The 22579-nt window shown below is 43.0% G+C and overlaps 1 protein-coding gene across 1 annotated transcript in view; it reads left to right on the plus strand.

Moving 5' to 3' along the window:
* Positions 1-2127: 2127 nt before the first annotated feature.
* The window catches only part of RAPGEF3 (Rap guanine nucleotide exchange factor 3), a 116158-nt gene continuing 95706 nt past the window's right edge, over positions 2128-22579 (plus strand). Inside the window, exon 1 of the mRNA XM_083169512.1 lies at positions 2128-3273. Coding sequence (XP_083025638.1) covers positions 3103-3273 — 171 coding nt within the window. The 5' untranslated portion in view covers positions 2128-3102. The remainder of the gene's footprint in view (positions 3274-22579) is intronic.

Below are 22579 nucleotides of genomic sequence, written 5' to 3' on the forward strand. Positions count from 1 at the left end.
CCACACACACAGCAATCGCTCAGAAAATGGCTTAATATCGCCCCGTGTGTGGGGCCCTTTAAAGTGCTCTGAGATCCAGTCCAGACACTCCTGAGAAGAATCTGTATGTCTTCTGTTTTACATAACACTTCAGTTCACACAAATTCAGCTCACATACTGTACTGTGCCACACCTAATCTCCTGAGAAGCTCTGTACTGTATACATACAGGTATCCACCCCTGTTACCCTGATATCACACGTTTAATACAGCCCCATGCTTGTTCTAATTTCTGTTATCAGACACTGCAATTAAATGCTTATTGAATATGGCACAATGCCTTCTCATCAGTCTGCATGATTAGGAGAACCAGTCAGACAACAAAATACATCGATGATTCTTACAGAGAACAAGTGGGAATAATAGTTTCTTGAATGAGATCTACAAAGAAAGCATCAACTGAGGCTACAAAATGTCTTCAAATAGCAAAAACACAGTAATAGTTAGAGGCCTTAATTTGTGTGTCTATGTGTATTTTAAAATGTCTAAAGTCAATGTGGTATGGCATTGATCAGGTGGGCATGCTTCTGTACCATCTGAATGCACTTTACGACTTATGTTGGGAGGGGGGCGGTGATGTGTGGTATCTGCTGCCGTACAAGTGTAGCTGGACCTCTTACCTGGTGCCACACCATCTATCTTTTAGGCAAACCATAACGAACCAATGGTCCTGGTAACCTGACTAGTCCAGGACACGACTACCTAGAAGGAAGGAGATGAGGTAAATATCGTCCTTCCTGGATGTAGACTGACGTGTCCACCGTCCCATGACGTGCTTTTATCGGAGCTGATGCTTGAGCTACCCATAATTAACCCAGCTGTGAGACAGCTAACTGATTATTCATATATTCAAATAATTTCATGCATTACTAGCCGATTGAGCAGCCTGTTCTATAGCGGAGACATCACAGGGTCTCCGTCTCTGCTATAGTACAGCAAATGTGACATGTGCGCTATGGTGTGGTTTTTTTAGACACCTAAATAAGTGACATGGTGCGATTACACTAGCCAACAGTGAAAATGCTTCCGAAACAAAAATGGTCATTTCTAGTTTATTCGAGCATGGGAAATACGAATATGGCATTTAAAATGCTGAGTTAGCTCTATGTTCTGAGATATAACCATATTTCATTAAATGCTCGAGAATTTGAGGGATTTTCAAAAAATACTAGGGATTTTTTTTATTTAAATAAATTGTAGGTTGGCAATCCTTAGTGCAGGTATCCTGAGTTATTGTCAGCCATATATTGTTACTCTATATATATGTTACTCATATATGTCACTCAAAATTCATTTTCTCGATTCTCATCTGGACTTTTCCTCCGAATTGTGGTGCAGTAAGTGATGAGCATGGTGAGAGATTCCATCAAGATATTTCAACTATGGAACGAAGATATCAGGGTAAATGGGATGTGTCCATGCTTGCAGACTACTGTTGGACGGTGACAAGAGATGCTCCAGGACAAGAGTACAAACGACAAGCAAAATGAAGGCGCACTCATAAATAGGTCGTCATACAAATAGCAATGCTTGTTACCTTATTTTCTGCTAATTTACCTGTACATAGATGGAGTTAAAACAATTGGTCCTTCTGTTGTGTACAGATATCATATTAATATAATATTGGTTTTTACTACAGAGGTACATGTATCACAAGTAGTGTATCTAAAAAACTAGAGCTAATAAACAAATTCTAAGGTCATATTCGGTTTTCCTGACCCAAATTTTTTGTAAAAGAAGCAATTAAAAAGTTGTTTTTTGTCGGCTAGTGTTGTTTTAGACACCTAAAAAATTTGCACCCTATTACATCACCCCCCCCCCCCCCCCCCCCAGATCCTGGCACCCTAGGCAGCTGCCTAATGTTAGAGCCGGCCCTGCATATCATTTCTCACAATCACTCATATGTCCCAAATAATGCCTTCTTTCCCCAGTATTTGTGCATTCCCTCCCCAATGCTGCCCCTCCTTCCTCTGCTCTCCTGGGAGTGTACATTTCTTCACAATATCTTAGGTCCTGGTCACCTGCCAAGATCTTGTTCTGTAGTTGTAGCACAGTAAAAATCCAGTGTGTGTGTGTGTGACTGTGTGAGAGCCACACAGTGCTTTACCTCTATGCCAGCCAACCACACTGTCCCATAATAATGATACTGGCTGCACAGAGCTACCTGGACACCTCTCTGCATGGGAAGTGATCAATAACCTTCCATACCTGCTCCCTCAGAGGGGACCATTACTGTGCTGTGCTGATAACCTGCCTGACTGCTTGTGTACACTGGCTGGAGGCGTCCTAGTAGGTGCAACCTTGTATGTAGTCAGGGAGCTGAGCTGCAGTTTCTGTGTGTGTACAGGGAGAGCCAGGACGTGCTGCACTGAGTTCTGTGCATCCATTGCTGGGAGTGCAGCTCTGTGATATGTGGTCTCAGAGGGGTTACACAAACCACACTTTCAATAGAGACTTTTATTAGTTGAATTCACTGCCTCCTGCACCCAAGAGACATCATTGTGCTGGCAATGAGGAATAGCTACATCTATTCAGCACCAGGCAGTAAGACTTGGATGACAGTTTCCTATGGACTTCAGCTTGGTGCAACAAGTCCTGGAGATCCGATTTGAGGATTATGGACAACCTCTCTGGAGCAGATCATCAGACTGAGATCTGATCTGAGGATCCTGGACAACCCCTCTGGACCAGTTTGGTAGACTGAAGATGTATTCTCTAACCACAAAATGCTTTTCAGCTGCTAAGTATAACATCACTGCTGGATACAACTATACTGTCATTTAATTCTAAATAGCTCCCTTAAATGTCTGCAACAGATTACTTATACCTATTACAGGCCATATTGTCCATCTGAGATGACAGGAATCATTTTTCTTCTGTGAGATGTTGGAACTTGCAATCTGTGAAAGTATTGCTATTTTTACCTAATCACATTGCTGTTACAGTGTCACAGTTAGTTTATTCTGTAGAGAACAGCATTAGTGGAGAAGAGGCAGCACGGTGGTGCTGGGACACCTGGTGGGGGTACTGTACCTAATAGGCAGGACACAGCAACACCTGGCTGATGCTGGGCTTCACCATCGGGGTCTCTGTACTGAGGGTTCCACATCAGCTGTTACATCTGTGTGATATGAGGCACAGGAACAAGATGCATTTCTTCAGGAGTTACTCCTACGAGATCCAAGTGGACCAGAGATCTGATGACATTGCCAACAGCATCCAGGGCATCAGATGGGTAAGTAGGCACATCTACCTTTAAATGCTTGTCAGTGTGTGTGTGATTTAAAGAGTGGTACCCTTTAAAATGCAGGTTTAATAGAGTGGCATATTTGCTAGACCTGCACCTTGATTATTAATGAATGAATTGATTGAATACACTTTATGCCACAAGTGTATTGTTACTTATTATAGGTACACTAGTACGATATTGGCCCATCAAGCTGATAAATCGAGTGAAAAGTGTCATACATGATTTACATCCGATTTTGATTCTATGCGCGCCCCGTGTGCACTGGATTGGATCTGGCGATCGTCATGGTAACACAAGGATCTGTCATATCTCAAAGCCATGACTGGGTTTGCATATGATACAATGGGTGAAATTTAATAGGATGAGAGATTTCTTAACAAATCTCTCACTTTCTGAATCTCTCATCCTATTAAATTTCACCCATTGTATGCAAAAGGACCACATACGAAGTATCCTACGTGATCCCAGCGGGCAGATACCCAGGTATTGCATGCGAGGCTGCATGTGTTACCTCGGGGTAGTGTATGGGGGCCTTAACAGACAAAAAAAGATAATACAATAGAATATTGCATTAAACACAGATGTTTGATGGTGGATGACGAACAACCTGTTAGTTATGTCCTTGGTACTTTGCTCATTTCTTTAAGTGTGGATTTGCAACTTGATCTATCTTATCAGTGCTGCTGTAATGCTTTCAGTAAAGACATACTTCCTAGAATTCTACAAATGTTCCCTCTCAGGCTTGTCTCCAAACTTCAGAGGCATTCATTCATTTATACATTACAAAGTGATAGAGGATTAATATATCTACTGCTGTTATTTACTGAAGGGAAGCTGTGCATTAACCCTTAAAGCAATCAGCAGTTACATATGAAAGATTTAGTTTGATTCCATTGTCTACAGTTGTACCAAGTGTATGATACAGTAATATACGGTACATGAAGAGAGCATTGTGTAATACTGTCTATTTATGTATTTGTCTACATAAATGTGTGTTGTGTAAATATGTAAAGCCACTATAGTTTAGAAACAAAGCAGATCATTTGTGGATCTAAGTGTGTGACGCCGGCTGGACTTTCTATTGAGGGTATGGGTAAAAACCGGACCCAGACAAGACCCCAGACTGCCGGGGGGGGGGTGTCCCGTCCTGGGGGTGTCCTGTCCCGGGGGGCTTCACATGACACCAGGGAGAGGAGGAGGGGGAGAATAAAGCCTCCCTGTGAGGCTGTAATCTCCCCTTTTCCATGTCCCTGGTGAAAGCTATCACATGTATTCCCCTGGACAAGACACCCCCAGGACGGGACACCCCCCGGACCGGACACTACAAGCTCCGGACTGCAGATTTTGATGTCCGGTCCGGGTCTTGTCTGGGTCTGTTTTTACATAGTCCCTTCCATTGATTCTCTGGAAACGTTATTGATGTTGATGCTAAAGCTAAAAAATAATAATTTATCCCTTCCAATTTGATTTGCTTTTTTTTCACTTTCCAACATACAGTACCTTTCGCAATTATTTGTGTATTTATCTATGTGTTTATTTTCATCCATTTGATCGGGAGCATCCAAGTTACATACATTTTCTCCATCCTAAAAAGTCACCCAATTCCTGTATTTAGGTGGTGAAAGCAGTATACCAGTTATATATAAGACATGGTTGCCTACCCGATCCTCTCCTTCAGGGAGAAAATGCTCTGTTCCTGGACTTCCCTGGTAATGTATGATTGCCAGCACCTGCGGTGAGCTAGCTAATTGATAAGAAAGGTGTTTCACCACAGGTGATGGTAATCATACATTACCAGGGAAGTACAGGAACAGAGCATTTTCTCCCTGAAGGAGAGGGTCAGGTAGGCAACCCTCATATAAGGAGGTTGGTCAGACTTCCCAACAAGGAAATTTCAGGAGGGACAAAATGCTCTGCTCCTTGACATCCTTGCCAGTGGCAATGGAAGTCCAGGAACAGAGCATCTTGTCCCTCATGGAATGGGTCATGTTGGGAGGTATGGGTTGGCTAGGAGATAAGTAAAGGACTCCGGTACAGACACATGAGATGACCCAGAAAGCTCCATACTTTTCTCATTTTGTTTTGGTCTCTGAAATACCTAATCTCAATATTGTACTTTTCTTGTATTCTTGTAAAGTGCAAAGAAACATATTACTAATATACTTAGACTAGAGTACTGTTTACTTATTTGTGTCCTATAAATATGATATCTCTTGTCAAAGTCCTAACCTCAGTAACCCATGTATGCTAATCATCTCACAATTGGGGCCACATCAATTTGGAATGTTAGTGCCCAAGATCATATTGTATGATGCACAGGGCAGTAAGAAGTGGCGCATGCAGGGACTGGTGCCCTGAAAGGAGCCCATTCCTGCAATGTGATTGCTTTAGTGCCAGAGCTCCTGCAGTGGCCATTGCCATGGAGAAATCTGTAGTCCATAGGCTACAGTGGACTAATGTCATTTTCAGATATGTACTAACATATACGGTGACGGAGGCCCCCGCGATACCTGTAATGTGGTGTGCGGGGGGTCGCGCGGACGGCGGGCGGCGATAGAAGTCCATAGGCATCTATAGGGTATCGCCACCCAGAGGGTGGCGATACCCTGCCAGGCGGAGACGGGGCGGACGGGTGATGGTACATTCCCTTTAGTACATCCCGCTGTTAATCTGAGTCCAATGACTAGGGAATCAAACCCAGCTAGCTTGTAGGGTTGGTGTCAGTTTAAGGTGCAGTGTAAATGGGTAAACCAGGACAACATGGGGAGATCCTGCTTCCTGGTTCGTGCTGCAACGCTGATACTGAAATGGGGGCAGGGCTAGTGACATCGATCAGAATGGACTACCAGCATTACTGCAACCGTGTGCAGTTTAAACGGCTCCAACCTGGGAATAATCAGGGTTTGACCTGGTTTGGAGCTGTGGAAAAGGATAATAGAATCATAGTTCTTCTGCTCTGTGGGAAAACAAATTATGATCTATATACAGTATATTTATTATTAAGTATTTAATCTCAAATGCTATTTAGTGCTTTGTATACATCTAGTGATTAACTTTTCTGAGAACTGAATGATCATTGAGATAGGACCTATTCAATTTATATCTGGATGTTTTGTGAAGTCATTTGTGTGTGTATATGTAATTTTCCCAGCATCATTCACATGCCATCCCTTCCACTTACATCTGATAACATTTCCCATTTCCTACTACAAATCACAACCCACACTACCTGTCACATGTTTCTACTGGGTAAACAAGGAATCTGCAAAAAGCATTAAAAAAAATGTATGTAAGCAGTGGGTCTGAGATGCTGGCGGTGGGTTTCTCAGTCCACTGTCATATGCATATTTCAGCAACTCTGCTGCGTTTGAAATGACAGTTGCGAATGCAATGGTGTGCCCCTCTGAATCAGGCCCTTGGTCCATTAATTGTTTTAGTAATAATTGTCGGGAAGAGACAATATTAGTATTGTACATCCAGCAGTATGATTTCTGGGAAATGTAAAAAATGCTTTAATTGTCGAAATCTGAAGATTGGCACACACTAGCTGACATGTGTACCCAACCGTTTCAACTGTCAACGGGACCTTGCATCGGCAAATGCATATGCGCTTGCTGATGCAGGGGAGCGTTGGAGTGTTGCGTGATGCCATACTGTATTTTGCAGAATGGTTTCGCTTGATATGTCTTCTGTCATCCCTGCAGCCGGGTCAGCAAGGAGATATCGCTAACGAAGGTGGGGACGCACATATTTGGCATACACACTGTCTGATATGCGCTGATGTGGACAATATGTAGGTCCTGTCATTCTTTGGAAACAGAGTAGAGGGTTCTCTGGAGGCGATGCAAATGAAATCAGATTACAGTATGTCACACTTTATTCTTCAAAATTCTGAAAGTTCTGTGTCAGTTTTTCCTAAGCATTAAGGGCCTATTTAGTTATTTCTACAGATAACCATGTGAAAATGGCAGTGTATGCATGATTTAAGTATCCTGTATACTGTATGTAAAAGAGGGAGATCACCAAGCTCTAACACTGTGTACACACGCTGCGACTATATAGTCCGAATCTAATAAAAAATGCACTAAATCGCACAGTGTTAGCTGCATTCATTGCAGATTTGATCCTGATGCACGTCCTTGCGGCATCGGGATTGACAGCAGAAATAGACTATGCAGCATGCTCCCCCCCCGCGTGCTGTCTTCCCGCGTCCCTCCCTCCCGGCGGCTGCCAATATTGAATCAGTATCGGCGGCCACTGGGTTGGCACGTGTATAAACCCCATAAGTGTACTAAGCCGTTGGGAGAGATAAAGCACCAAGTAGTCAGCTTCCTGTCATTTTTCAAACACTGGGGCAGATGTATTAAGTCTTGAGAAGAGATAAACTGGAGATAAAGTGAAGATAAAGCAGAAGGCGTTAACGCACCAGCCAATGAACCGTTGGGAGTTGATTGGCTGGTGCTTTATCTCCTTTTACTTTTTCTCTATTTTATCTCCATTTTATCTCTTCTCCGGGGTAAATACATCTGCCCCACTGCCTGTAACATGACATCCAGGAGCTGACGGGCTTGTGCATTGGATCTCAATCATATTCAGAACACATGCGATCTGATCATTTTCATCCGACGGAATCAGATGAAAAGAACCCAAATTGCCCTAATGTATATGTATAGGCAACTTAAATCAGCCCAAGTGCGACCTCAAGGCAATGTTACGGTGTGCAGTAAAGTAATAGCGATTCATTTTGTGCACATTTCTATAATGGGAAAGGCTTTTTGTTAAATAGGCCTGAAAAATGAGTTTTTATCACCATGGTATCCATATAATATATACTAAATATGCATCATCATCATTTTTTTTTATATTTAAAAAAAAATTCTGAAACAATAAAATCAATCTTAAAGTGAGACAGATTTTTTGATTTACTTCCAGATCTCCCCAATACTAATGTATCCTGCTGTCGATTGCAAGTCCTGATCTAATCTGATAACATAGCAGTCAACAGCAGTTATATTTATACAGCATATGAGGTGATATCAAAGTCACAGGCTATGCGATGTGGCAATGTCAAATATTTATAAGAGCATATTATTAAGAGTAATGGACAGAGCTAAGTGTGTCAGCATGGAAGGAGCTAACTGAGTGGAAATATTTGTTCAAGGTGCTGCTGACGTTCATAGTGAAAGGAACCGTGACACAAGAAGCCAAAACAGGTAGAGATTAAGCACACAACAGTCATCTCCGTGTAAGCATTCAGTCATGACATTTCTGCAGGCTCTGTGCTATCCTGTGCTGCTAAGTAGCATTTTCCCATACCATTGATTAAAGTGGGGGACATGTATAACAATATTAAAATGTCCAGTTACCCATAGACAACAAGCAGTCATGTACCACATTGGCGATGCCAATAGAAATCCAACCACCTCTATCCCTAATGGGAAAATACTTTTGTTCTTAGGTGTATACTAAAGCTATTGGCAGGGCCGGCGCCACCACTAGGCAGCCTTAGGCATTTGCCTAGGGCGCCGGCCGCTGGAGGGCAAGCAGTCCCATCCCCGGGGAGCATAGTGGCGTGGCGACCTGCATCACCCGGCAAGCTCCCCCCCCCCTGGAAAGTCACGGCACCGGACCCAGCAACCCCCCTCCCCTCCCTGGGGAGCATTGCGGCGGCTAGCGCCGCATTGCATGGCAAGCGCCCCCCCGGAACATCACGGCGCCGCTCGCCGCATCGTTGGACCCGGCAAGCCGCCCCCCCCCCTCCGCCCCCCCCTCCCTGGAGAGAGTCGCGGCGGCCAGCATCACACGGGTAAGTGATTGAGCACCGGGGCGCCCCCCCCTCCCTGCCTTGGGCGCTCCGGTGCCTAGCACCGGCCCTGGCTATTGGTGAAGGCTCTTTTTTTGCTTCCCACTGGCTGAAGTTAAAACAGTGTGCGCATTGGCTGCGGTAATGAAGACTTCCCTAAACAAAAGCACCCCACCCTCGATGCTTCTCAGCCTAGACGCTGACAAAGCTTTCGACACTGTCTCCTGGACACACCTCCAGAAAGTTTTAACAATTCGAGCATTTGGCAACAATTTCATACAACTGTTAAGATACCTATATACTTGCCCTAGCACATCTTTTCTGGTGAACGGACAACGTGGCCATCCCATCACGACTGCTCGAGGGACACGTCAATGATGTCCTCTATCACCGCTACTATTCAACATTGCACTTGACCCCCTTTTACGGCTTCTACAATCTTGGCCCACATTTCAAGGGTTTCCCATGGGGTCACGTGAAATCAAAGTCATGGCCTCCTTCTATATATAGCACACCCGAATCCACCCTTTACCCTATCCTACAAAAAAAATCGAACAATACGGCACAGTCTCTGGCTTTTCTATAAACCAAGATAAATCCCAAGGCCTATACCTAGGCCCACAAACTCGCCCTAATGGGCAGGGGAAAGCCACATACGCTGGGCCCCGACCGTGATAAAATACTTAGGGGTATACATCCCTAAACACATTTCCAACCTTTATAGACTCAATATCACTAAATTACTGTAAGCTATTTTGGCAGAACTGGAAAACTGGAGACATCTTATGCTTTCATACCTGGGACGTGTTCATTTATTAAAAATGATCACGTTACCTAAACTACTATATCCGGTTCAAATGTTACCAGTTCTCTTAACGGCCTCCGATGAAAAACTCATTAATACCATGTTTCGCAAATTCATTTGGCAAACTAAACAGCCACGGATAAGTTATCTTAAACTACAACAATCAGTCTCTAATGTATCACTTTATAATCAAGCCGGAATAATAAGATATATCTGAGACTGGATTCACGCCACTTCCAACCATACAGACACTGACCAGTCATTTCTACCAAACCAACACCTACTTTCCTTTTTACACTGCCACAAACAGGAACTCATGGATCATATCACACAAAATCCCCTACTGATGACGGCATGGACTGTCTGGCACCGCACACGACATAAGCTAAATCTTAATAGCCATCACTCACTATTTCTTCCACTTCTGGGCAACCCAGATTTCCAGGATGGATCAGCAATGCACCCATTTATTTCTTGGAAATCCAATGGAATCCTACATGTTCGGGCCCTTGTCGATAGCACGGCCACAGCTCCATTGACGGCACAGGCTTTGGTGGACAAATATGATCTCCCAGCCACACAAGGACTGGCGGTTTACCAGGCCCAACATTACGCTAGCGCAATACTCCGGTATTTATCACCTACAGATCATACAAAGGAATTTGACACGCTGCTTTCCAAACATACCTCTGTCAGAAAAGCAATTTCCATTTATTACCAGACCCTTCATACACCTATTGACCATTCTACAATATGCACTGGCCTATCCACATGGTTGCGAACATTCCCTCAACTCACACTAAAACATCTACTACTCTCCTTTTTATACTCATGGAAAACTTTACCAGCTTCAATGTACAGAGAGATATTTTATAATATCTACTAAATTGTCTTCCACTATCGGCAGAGTGGGCAATCCTGGGCATTTTCCCTATGGGAACAAAAAGATGATGCTTATCAGTGGTAGCCCGCAAATGTATCCTACATCAATGGATCCATAGGGACCCTCCTTCTATACCCCTGTTTCAAGCTAAGCTATTCCATATATTCCATCTGGAGTGGGTAGAATCATCCCTCCAAAAAGAGGAGCCTACTGAAAAGTTTTTTCAAATATGGGAGGGCTTTATCGATCCAAGTGGTACAGTCCAAGCAAAGGACTTCGTCAGCCATTGTTTACATTGTTGTCCAATGATCTAAAGTCACAAATCCACATATGCTTCCGTTCCACGCAGTGATACGAGACCCGTGTCCTCACCAGACCCAACCCGATAGACTTCCCAACAAATATGGCCACTATTTGAATGGTGGTATGGCTTGGGTCGTGTCCGTCCTCAGATGACATTGTGTTGGAATTTCATGCTTTCTCAATGTTAAATGTGTTCCTTTATGTATGTATATAAAAAAAGTATCTGTTACCAATATGTTATTTCCATAAATTTTACTGTGATTATGCTATAAATATGCTCAATCCTTAATAAAAATGTTTTTTTTTTTTTTTAAAACACTATTTTCTGATACCCATATACTGTGTAACAGAGGGGTTGAGTGAGAAATTGTGGTGTTGCCCATGGCAACCAATCAGATATTACAGTATCTAAACACTTGTCTTTTGCATTGAAATGATAGAAAGAAGCTTATTTGTTACTGTTTTAGAAGCTTTAGTTAATCTGCCGTAGATACTGTTATTAGGGTTACCACTTCATCCCTGTAACTCTGGACACATGTTAATTACACAGGTTCTGTGGCTGGATGACTTCATGACTCCATTTTACCTGGTTTTAATCAGCCACAGAACCTGTGTAATTAATATGTGTCCAGCATTAAAGGGATGAGGTGGTCAGGGCAGCCGAGAGGAGGGGGGGGGGGGTACTAATTACCAGGGCCCAGGCTTGCTGGAGGGGCCCGGCAGGGGCCCTGGTCCGACCCCTCCCTTCCCCCTCCATCCCTCCCGGGCAGCAACAGCAGCACACACTTCTACAGCATATGCTGTGCCACAGCATGTGCTAACAGCAGGCTCAGCATGAGCGTCTCAATGACAGTGTGAGAGCTCATGCTGAGCCTGCTGTCAGCACAGCACATGCTGTAGGTGTGTGCTGCTGCTGCTGAGTTTAGAGTTGTTAGCATTTTCTTTCACTCCCCTCTAAACATTTTGGGGGCATGGCCTAAGCGCGGGAGGTGATAACCCCTAACTGTTATTGGCAGTCAGTGACAGCTGACTTGTTGCCGGCGGAAATATCACATTCTGGTAGCTTTTCCTGTGAACCAGTTTTCATTCATTGGTACTACTGTATTTGTGCCCAAACCTGGCAGGGGCAAGAATAGCTATTGGGCAGGTGTTTTTAGAATACAGTGGCTGCCTAATAAGTATTACGAATATCATTCATTTAGAAAGTGACAACATCTACCAGAGTACATCCCAAAGTAACTAATACATAGCGGGTATTCAATCCCGGGCAAAATTTTTGCCAGGCAAAAAATCTAGAAAGCGATTTTTTTCTTTGGGCAATTCGACTTGCCCTATTAAATCCCTATACCAACTTTTCACCAGCACTTCAAATCCAGCATTGGTGGAAACCACGTGGATTGGTGAATTTGGCATGAATCCACATGGTTCTGGCTAATTCGCTGCCCTTTACGCCCATGTCGATATGCCACAAAAAAAAAACGGAAGAGGAATCAGTGAAAAAACCTAGAGAAAACACCCATGGTTGAATACTGATTGGTGAATTAGTGATGACTTTTCACCTGGCTGAGATTACCACCATAATCGGCATTATTACAGTTGTAAAAGTCGATGACAAAGCTGTATAGCCCAGTACACATGGGACAATTTTAGCAGGAATTGCCAGGGATATGGTCACTAAATGACCATATCCCAGTGTGTATGGGGTGACAGAAGTGATCGCTGGTCGCAGAAGCAGCAGCTTCAATTGCTGGTCGCTGATGAAAATGAAACATGGGCAATATACTCGCTGAGCGATATTTAGCACTGAGCGATAATTGCTCAGTGAGCATATCGTTTTGTGTGTACAGATCATATTTCAGATACAGAAGTTTCCAATTGTTATCTCGTTCAGCATTTACATATCGTTGATGCATCTCTGCACAGAACTGTAATTTAGAACATGGAGAGAGGTTATGTACAATAAGTAGAATTGTGAAACCTAAACAGTCAACAGAACCCAACACATACAAAGTGTTTATATAGCAGTGATGGATCATGAGAATGGGTAGTATTAATTACCACCACTTATTCTTTTTCTGCCTCCCCCTCCCAATAAGAAAAAAACAATTGCAAAAAAACACACTATTATCATGTTATTAGCTGATGACCATTATTGGGCTATCCAAATTTAATTCTTATTTTTTTTTTCGAATGAAAAAGGACCAGTTTCGATCGAATACTTACGTAAGATCTAGGATATGTTCCTGGCCCCCAGTGGTTTCATGACAAAGCAAATCTCAAAGGCTCTAATAGGACTAGCCCTGAGCCAGTCAATTAGCTGCACTAAATTACAGCAGCTAATTGGATACCGCCCAATACGTGAAAATGAAAACTGACAATAAACATTTAAGAGGTTTTAAAAGTTTAAAGCAGCAGTCTAAAGCAACACCAATAATATGTTCGGCAGTACAGATGGTGCAATGGTTAGCAATACTGCCTCACAGCACTGAGGTCATGGGTTAGATTCCCACCATGGCCCTAACTGTGCAGAGTTTGTATATTCTCCTGGTGCATGTGTGGGTTTCCTCCGGGTACTCCGGTTCCCTCCCACATTCCAGAAATAAACTGGTAGGTTAATTGGCTCCTAACAAATTATGGTATGGAATATAGATTGTAAACTCCACTGGGGCTGGGACTGATGTGAATGTTCAACTATACTCTGTAAAGCACTGCGGAATATGTATGCGCTCTATGAATAACTGGTAAAAATAATAATAGAAAGAAGAATATGTTCAAAATAAGTGCAAAACACAGACGTCCCTAAATCTACCCCATAATATATAATACCGGGAAAGCAGGCCAATTCCTTATATACAAAAACAAATTTAGTGATTGGTAAAGTCGGTAGGCTACTCAATGTATTTTGTATTTTAGCCAATATAAATTTGGTAATGTGTCACTAATATCTACTGTAGGTGTGTTTTACTTTAATTAATAGTTGTACATTTTGGTGAATAGTATCATGGAGAAACATGGAACTAGTATAGTGTTTGGATAGCATCAGTAGATTTCTTCTCATTTATTTATAGTGCCAGCATACTTTGCATTTTTTCATTTGGGAACAAACAGTCATAAAACACGACTGGATATTAACAAACAGAGAAAGGGGATAAGAGAGCCTTGCTCACAACAAGCTCACAATCTACAGGAGCTTCATATACAGTATGAACTAGTGCCCCAGAACGTGTATTATGCCAGAATTAATATAGGAAGACAAATCATACTTATCTATTCACCCAAAATGTCTGGGAGCCTGGAATTTGGGGGAATTTTCTCATTAGTCTACATGCAATGGTCAAGTAGACCAGTCAGCCAGCTCACCCCAACAGTACAATGATGCAAATTGCTGTTTTGTATAGCAAGTGATGTCATTCATGGAGCCACTCCTGTAATGAGGTAACTCATGGTGCCATTCTTCTCTCCTGCACTGCCTACCTGGACTTCCTGGAGGAACCAATGAAAAGTGGGTAAGCATGGAGAAAATGCTTATCAGGCTTTGCAGCAGTGTTGGCTTGAGGTCATTAGTGTTTCCCCCTGCACAAAATATGCTCCTATCTTATTGTACCAACCTATGTCACAGCAAATAATAGGCAGAGCTGCAGACATTGGTGCTTCATTATCATATATAATTATCATATAATATTTGTGGCTAATTTCCAGAAAACACCCAAATATTAAGTATCCTCTGAATTTATCAGGATGGACAGTAGCAGGAAACTCTGATCCCTGCTGCGATCCCACCTGCACCGCCACCAGCTGCTTCCCACAAAGGTTTCATTGGCGTTGCAATGCTGGGCGATGTATTAACATTGTGCAGCATTTCAGCGGGTCCCTAGGATGCCGCCATTCTGAGATGGCGGTAGCCCATTGTAGCGGGGTCAGGGGAGGGTCAGCGCTAACTGTGCATGCCCAGACCCCCTGGCACCAGCAGGGACATACAAACTTGCTGAAAGGATTGCATATTACAATGAGATCCTGGGTGGTAAATCACGTCCAGATCACATTGCATATGCTATCTTGTACTAAATGGGCCCCATAATGAGAAATAAGTAAAAAATAAGGACAAAACACACAACTGGTCTGCACAGAAATATAATTTCCTACATGTTTTCTTTCTCCATTATCTTAATTAATTATTTTTCAACCTTCACCCTTCACCCTTATTATAGATAAAATATTTAAAAAATTCATTATTAGTCATAAAGGGATACATTCTCATATACTGGTTAAGGTCCATACACACAGGGTGACTATGCCCAGCGTGTATGGACAGCAATGATCGCATTCATCGCTGAGGGGGAAAGTGGCTCAGTGCATACACACTGAGCCGCTTTCCCCCTGCCCGGTGCCGCCAGCGGGGAGAGGACGGCTTTGCATAGCGCATCGCTATGCAAAGCCGCCATCAAAGCCGCTCATCTGCTGGTATTACCTGGTATAACCTGCTGTTTTGAGTGACTTTCATCTCAAAGTCGCCCAGTGTGGGCCTTTAGATTATAAAGTAATTCTTCAATGTGATGTCCTTTATACAAGATGGTACTTAACCCGCTATCTTGTATTTTTGTGTGACCATGAAAATCGGTTATGTTTCAAATAAAAGTGTTTCAAATAGCTTTACAGTAGTGTTTCACACTTGTTAGTAGTGAATTATACCTAAACCTGCAGTCATGATTTGAAAACTGTGGATGACTAAGGAAATCTTGAAAACATGACCTGTCCAGAATATTTGTACAAGATATTACAAATATATAGTAAAACTGAAGGGTATTTAGCCATGGGCCTAATTCAGGCCCCTCCCTTCCCACCCATCCTGGTGCGAATGCCCCAGCGAGTGTGGAATTCGCCAAAGGCGTTCGCTACCGTGGTTTGCACATGTGTATATTCACGCATAAGCAAACCCCAAACGTCGACCAGAGTGGCGAATTTGGACCTGAACGATCAGGTCTGAATCACCCTCGGTGTCGCAATGTTTGCGCTTGTGGACTTAGCATACACCTCGAGTGCCACCCACTCACTCACACCCACATCTCATTTCTGTTCCTGGACAAACAGTACGGCAAGGTATAACATTGCCCAACATTGGGATGTCTATTAATATAATACACACTTATTTCCTCTGCTATCCTGTTTAACCTTTTTATGTACATTAAAAAACACCAATTGCATAGCGACAAAGTTGCACTGAGCCCAACTGCTGTGCCCTGAACATGTCTCCTACATCCATTGCCACACACCCATGCAACCATGTGTTTCAGGGGCAGATTTATTAAGCTCGGTGAAGTGATAAACTGTCTGTTTTTTATCACCTGCCAATCAGCTCCTACCTGTGAAGTTACAGGCTTGGTTTGAAAAATGACAGGTAGGAACTGTTTGGCCGGTGATAAAAACCAAACAGTTTATCACTTCACCGAGCTTAATAAATCTTGTGACTGATTTCCCACCACTTTGAAATGTCCACTTGGCGATTAGGGTTTGAGAGGAATTCTGATTCCCTGCAGCAGCAATCAATCCTAGCAGCCAGGGACCTTGTAGTGCTACTTGATGATCTGCCATTTTCTCGCCGGGGGAACGGGACGGGGGACGGGGGGGACTGAAGAGTATTGGAAAGGTGAGTGAGACAAGTGGAAAAGTGGCAGAGAGAACTGCACTAATGGGGGAAGGTTTGAAAAAAGGGCAGAGAGTACTGGGGAAAGTTAAGGTGGGAAGAGAGTTTACAAAATGGAGCAGCTCTCAATGGACGCATGAGATGCTCACAAATCCCGTTCTGATGGAGCCCTCCATCACCTCCCCGCTGCTCCCACATAGCACTCACTCACCCTACCCATCTGAAGCGGGGACAGGCAGGGAATCCGCTCCCCGCCGCCGTCCCAGTTAGAGGGAGTGCCTCTCTGTCCCCTGCTCAGCTCAGGGAATCTAGTGATTCCCTGAGCTGGCTGGGAGGTGCTCCATCTGTACAGTTGGATACTGCAGAGCAGAGGTGAAACTCAGGACAGAAGAGAGAGTAAATAGAACAGAGGAAAGACGTGGGAGAGAAAAACAAAATCTCAGGCAGTGCTGGACACTTAGTATTTAGTATTTTATAAATGTACAGATGAAGCAGCTCTCAAGGGATCATCTCCTGGCGATAGATTTGCCAATCACCGCTGTGCACCATCCGCCAGAAGGGGCACATCTGTATGAAAGAGAATATAAAGCTGCAGGTGTCACAAATAAATATTTGTATACAGTGATGTCCTATAAGACTGATACAGTATATGTGCATTCCGTCAAGCTTGATGGCTATAGAATAGACGCATTTTTGGGTTGCACAAGTCACTATATATAAAAGGCTATGGGGTATTCAATCCCGGACAATATATTCGCCAGGAGAAAAATCTGCAGTTTTTGCCAGTTTTTAGGGCCATTTCAATCCCTGAGCCGGTTTTTCGTCTGGGAGAAAAATCCAGCATTGGTGAAAAATCTGTGAAATTCAATGTAGTTTTAGCGTATTTGAGGCTGTTTTCACCCATACTGATTCGCCAAGAAAAAAAAGGAGTGACATGGCATGGGCACAAACACCTGTGATTTAATAGTGGTAGACAAATCTTTGCTTCTTTTGTCGCCTGGTCAAAACTTTGTCCACCTTAAATCCTCCTCACCTTTTTGAGGTGAAGTACTAGAGACCAGTAGAGGCCACTCAACGGACTCAAATTACTCCGGAACGTAAAACCAAAATGATATGTTTCAAGCTTCCTGGATATGAACATGAGAGAGTTTTGAAGACAGAGATTGGAGATAGGAGCAGATAGAGACTAAGCCACTATTTTGATGGGCTTTTAACTAGTTCACATATACAATGTTAAATTACTTCATAACAGGGATACTTCACATGGAATAATTGTTTTTTAAAAAAAATGAAATTTACAGCACAAAAGTTTATCACTATGGGGGTTATTCTGGTTCACTCGGAAAGGCACAATCACTCTCTAATGGACAAACCCATATGCACTGCAGGTGGGGCTGATGTAACATGTGCAGAGAGAATTAGATTTGGGTGGGGTTTGTACTTCAAACTGATATGTATATTGCAGTGTAAAAATAAAGCAGCCAGTATTTACCATGCACAGAAACAACAAAACACATCTAACTCTCTCTGCACATGTTACATCAGCCCCATCTGCAGTGCATATGGTTTTGTCCATTAGAGAATGACTGTGCCTTTGTGAGTGAACCAGAATAACCCCCATAGTGATAAACTTTTGTGCTGTAAATTTCTTTTTTTTTTTAAACAATTATTCCATGTGAAGTATCCCTGTTATGAAGTAATTTAACATTGCATATGTGAACTAGTTAACCTCCTATGTCAGAATAATGCTGCTACTACTACTACTACGTCTACTACTACTACTAATAATAATATAATTATAGGCCTATGCATTGAATTAGCATGTTATATAATCCTCTGTGAAGCTAAATATAATGTATATAAAAATACACAATGACATTCCCTGTCTCACTTGTCCCATTGTTCGAGACTACAAAACAAAATGTTACAGCTATTTTTATCATGGTAGGAAGTGTGAGTATTGTAATCGCTATAGGTGCAATAAACTACAGGAACACAGTTCAAGTTGTCACAAAAAACACTTATTATAATTCAATTGCAGAGACATAACCTCGGCCAAGAACCAGAACAATCAATTTCTGAACCTTGTGGGAACATGAAAAAATGCTCTTTTACCATTACACTGTATAATGAATATATATTTTAATAGTAAGCCCGCTCAAAGCTAATGCTTGAAAGCTAGTCTGCTACCTTGTGATTGTCTCTATGTTGTGTAGTTTCACTCATTGCCAACAGATGGCAGTGTTTCGGAGGCGAATATAGATATACTTGTATATACACACTAGTAAGCCCCATCGAAGCAAAAGCTAGTCTGCTACCTTCTGTGTTTGTGCATGTGTGAGAAAGCAATGTAGTTTCACTCTCTGCCAGCAGATGGCAGTTTTCAGAGACTCATGGACACTAGACATATATATATAGATATAGATAGATAGATAGATAGATAGATAGATAGATAGATAGATACAGAAGTACCAACACACTCGCCATTCCTAAGAATGGGGTGCAAACAGCACCCACTTCCCAGGATGGTGTGCATTGGCCTGTGACCACACACTCTAGTAAATACAAACACAAGGGGCCCAGCACTCACTACAACTAACTAACTCACCTTAACATTCAAATAATCAATAAATAAATAATGGGGTTTTAGTTCATGAATTGATCAATGCATTTAAGCTTGCAGCCCATCTCCAAGGGACCCCATTTCACTGCAAGTCCTACACTAACAACTGGTTTTCATGGGAACCTGGCAACAGTTTGCACATCATAGCTAAAATGAACATGTGTTATTTTCCTGGGTTAAAGCTCAACTGCCATGTCCTTATGGCTTTTAAAGGTGAGACCATCCCAAACACAATTAGTATTAAAGGGGCAGCTGTCACAGGTTTCAGGTAAATGAGCTTATCTAGGGTGCATGAGAAAGCTATGATCACAGTAACAGAGGTTAATTAAAAATCAACCCAAATATATAGATACAGAAGTACCAACACACTCGTCATTCCTAAGAATGGGGTGCAAACAGCACCCACTTCCCGGGATGGGGTGCATTGGCCTGTGACCACACACTCTAGTAAATACAAACACAGGGGGCCCAGCACTCAATACAACAAACTAACTCACCTTATCATTCAAATAATCAATTAAATAAATAATGGGGTTTTAGTTCATGAATTGATCAATGCATTTAAGCTTGCAGCCCATCGCCAAGGGACCCCATTTCACTGCAAGTCCTACACTAGCAACTGGTTTTCATGGGAACCTGGCAACTGTTTGCACATCATATATATATATATATATAGATGGGTCTATTGAACTGGTGGTAAATGTGGTCAGCTTTTTTATTAAAGGGATTTAACATTTTTAGCTAGTTGACTTTTCAATAAAATGATATCCCAGGACTGGCATTTTCACATTAAACCTGGGTCGTCCATTATACAGAGGGTGACCTGGTTTTAACACTTCTTAAACCCAGGGTCGAATTGCCAGGTTGGTTGACCCAGGTTATTAGATGTGGTGCTTTCGCACCGCACCTCAACCTGGGTTGACTCGGCATCAACCTGGCAATTACCTTGGTTATCACTGCGGTGTGAAAGGGTTATTAGTCAGTAACAGACATCTGTAGTAAGCAGGGCTTAAAGTGGTCCTGGAGAGGTGGTGGAACTTATTTCCAGTTGAGTACCAGGAGGGGCGGACCGTAGATGGAGAAAAACCATGGAGCCACCAGGATCTTAAGAATAGGAAGTGATTCCAGCTTGTTAATGACACTAATGCCACCCGAATCACCTATCAGCATTGGTGGTGGAAGATTATTTTCTGTTGGAACTACTATGCAGGGCAGATTTAGACCTCATGGGGCCCTATGCAAGGTACCTATTTGGGGCCCTTCTCCCTACAACAATCCATAGCACTTTATCTTTGCTGCTGATTGTAGCCAGCACCGATAGAGTACCTAGGCACGTGCTCAGTCTACCGATAAATGCTCAGCTACGTGAACATCGGCATTGTGTACATATCTGCATTGCTAGTATATTATGAATACTATGAAAGCGTATATTGGCCCACACATAGCAGAACAACCTGCTTCCCTGTCTATTGTTTTACAATGTTATGCTGTTCAGGAATATTGCATTATGTTAAATAGCTTTTTTGTTCTTTAATTTGAATGCAAATGCATTTTCTTTCAGTAGTGGGAATAAAGCTTTACTGGACGACTTTGGAAACCAGCGCTACTATATTGAACCTTTAACACATAGAATGGCTGTTGTATATAGTAGAACTTCTGGACAAATGGTGTATTGAGCACGTCAGGCTTGTAATGATATATAATGGGAAAAGCTTTGCAAATATTCCCTTCGAACTAAGGGCAAGGCGGAGTGCCCTACAGCACACTGTGGGTATCCATGGCAGCAACAAACGCCTGCCAAATCCACTCGGGACCAGAGCAGTGAGGCCTGGAGAATGGCCAAGCTCCTGCAGGATGTGTTCTGCAATTCAGGATTTCTGGATCAGAACAGGGCAGGAAACCCTGTGCAATGAGAAAGAAGGAAAGGAGGAGTACGCTGCTATTGTAAGAGGAGAGGAAATATCTTATTTTTACTACTTAACACGTTACAGCATTTATTATTTATTTATTTACAGTTTCTTATATAGCGCCGCAGATTCTGTTTCGCTTTACAATTGATAGAATACATCAGTGGCCAGTGTGATAAAATGGTTTATCTGTACCGAATAGTGCTGGTTTATCTATGCTTACGCTATAAGTAAGATCACAGTACAGATTTGGCCTTAGGGTATGTAGATTTCAGTGGGCATTCCCAGGAGGTATACAAGCTGCAGCATTAGCATGAGACACAGAGGTTAATTTGCAACTGGTTTGAATTCTGTGAAGTCTCAGATTGACAGCCAGTAAATGTTTGGGGAGGTAACATACACATTATGGAGGTCATTCTGGTTTGCAAACTCACATGTATGTTCGCACAGGGGTTTCGATGGCGAAGCTCTGCGCATGCGCATATTCACTTATGCGTATGTGCAGGGCTTCAATATGGGCACCTTCGGAGACTTGCACAGTCCCCTTGGCGCTCACAAAGGCAGCAGAGTGTAGGAAGCGGTAAAGGGGCATCCGCATGGGAAGTCCCTGCATATCCTGGGCGTACCCACAAAAAACACTGGGTGCGCCAAGGAAAACGCTGGGCGTCTCCATGCGAACGTGGGCGGATACCTGCTTTCTGGGGGCCTGCACCCAGATCTCGGAGCAGGACACCGCAGATCTAGGTCAGCAAAGAGTGACTTAGATTTGCGAACACTGAAGAAATCCTTTGATGGTCAGCGACCATCGAATGATTTCGGGCCCACACGCTAGCCTGCGAATGGATGTTGGGTGCGGGGGCATTCGCACGACCGTCAGGCGACGATGCAAGGCTCACAAAGCAGCGAAGAACCACTGCTTTGTGAGCCAACCAGAATGACCTCCTATATCACTTATGTCATAAACCTGGCATGAAAGAAAAACAAGGAGTCATGTATATAGGCAAGGTTGGACAGTATAAATGCAATCATTAATACAGGGCCTGATTCAGAGGTGAGCGGTTGCAGATGATCTACCGCACGTTGGTGCTACTAGTATAATCCTTCCACTTGTTGACTAGTGCAAGCCGGACAGTGCAAAACCCTGAGACGCCCATTTTATGCACCTCTGTCGGTTCTAGACAATATGTCATGGAACCACCATTGCGTTCACCTTCAAGTGCAGTATCTCTGTCTCAACGTGGCCTGTGTTAAAGTGGCTGTACCACTAAGAACGTAGTTGCTTTCATTGATGCACCCTCATGTCACTTTGATAACACTCCTCCATGT

The sequence above is a fragment of the Crinia signifera genome, chromosome 2 (assembly GCF_055691185.1).
Source record: "Crinia signifera chromosome 2, ASM5569118v1, whole genome shotgun sequence".
Taxonomy (NCBI): domain Eukaryota; kingdom Metazoa; phylum Chordata; class Amphibia; order Anura; family Myobatrachidae; genus Crinia; species Crinia signifera.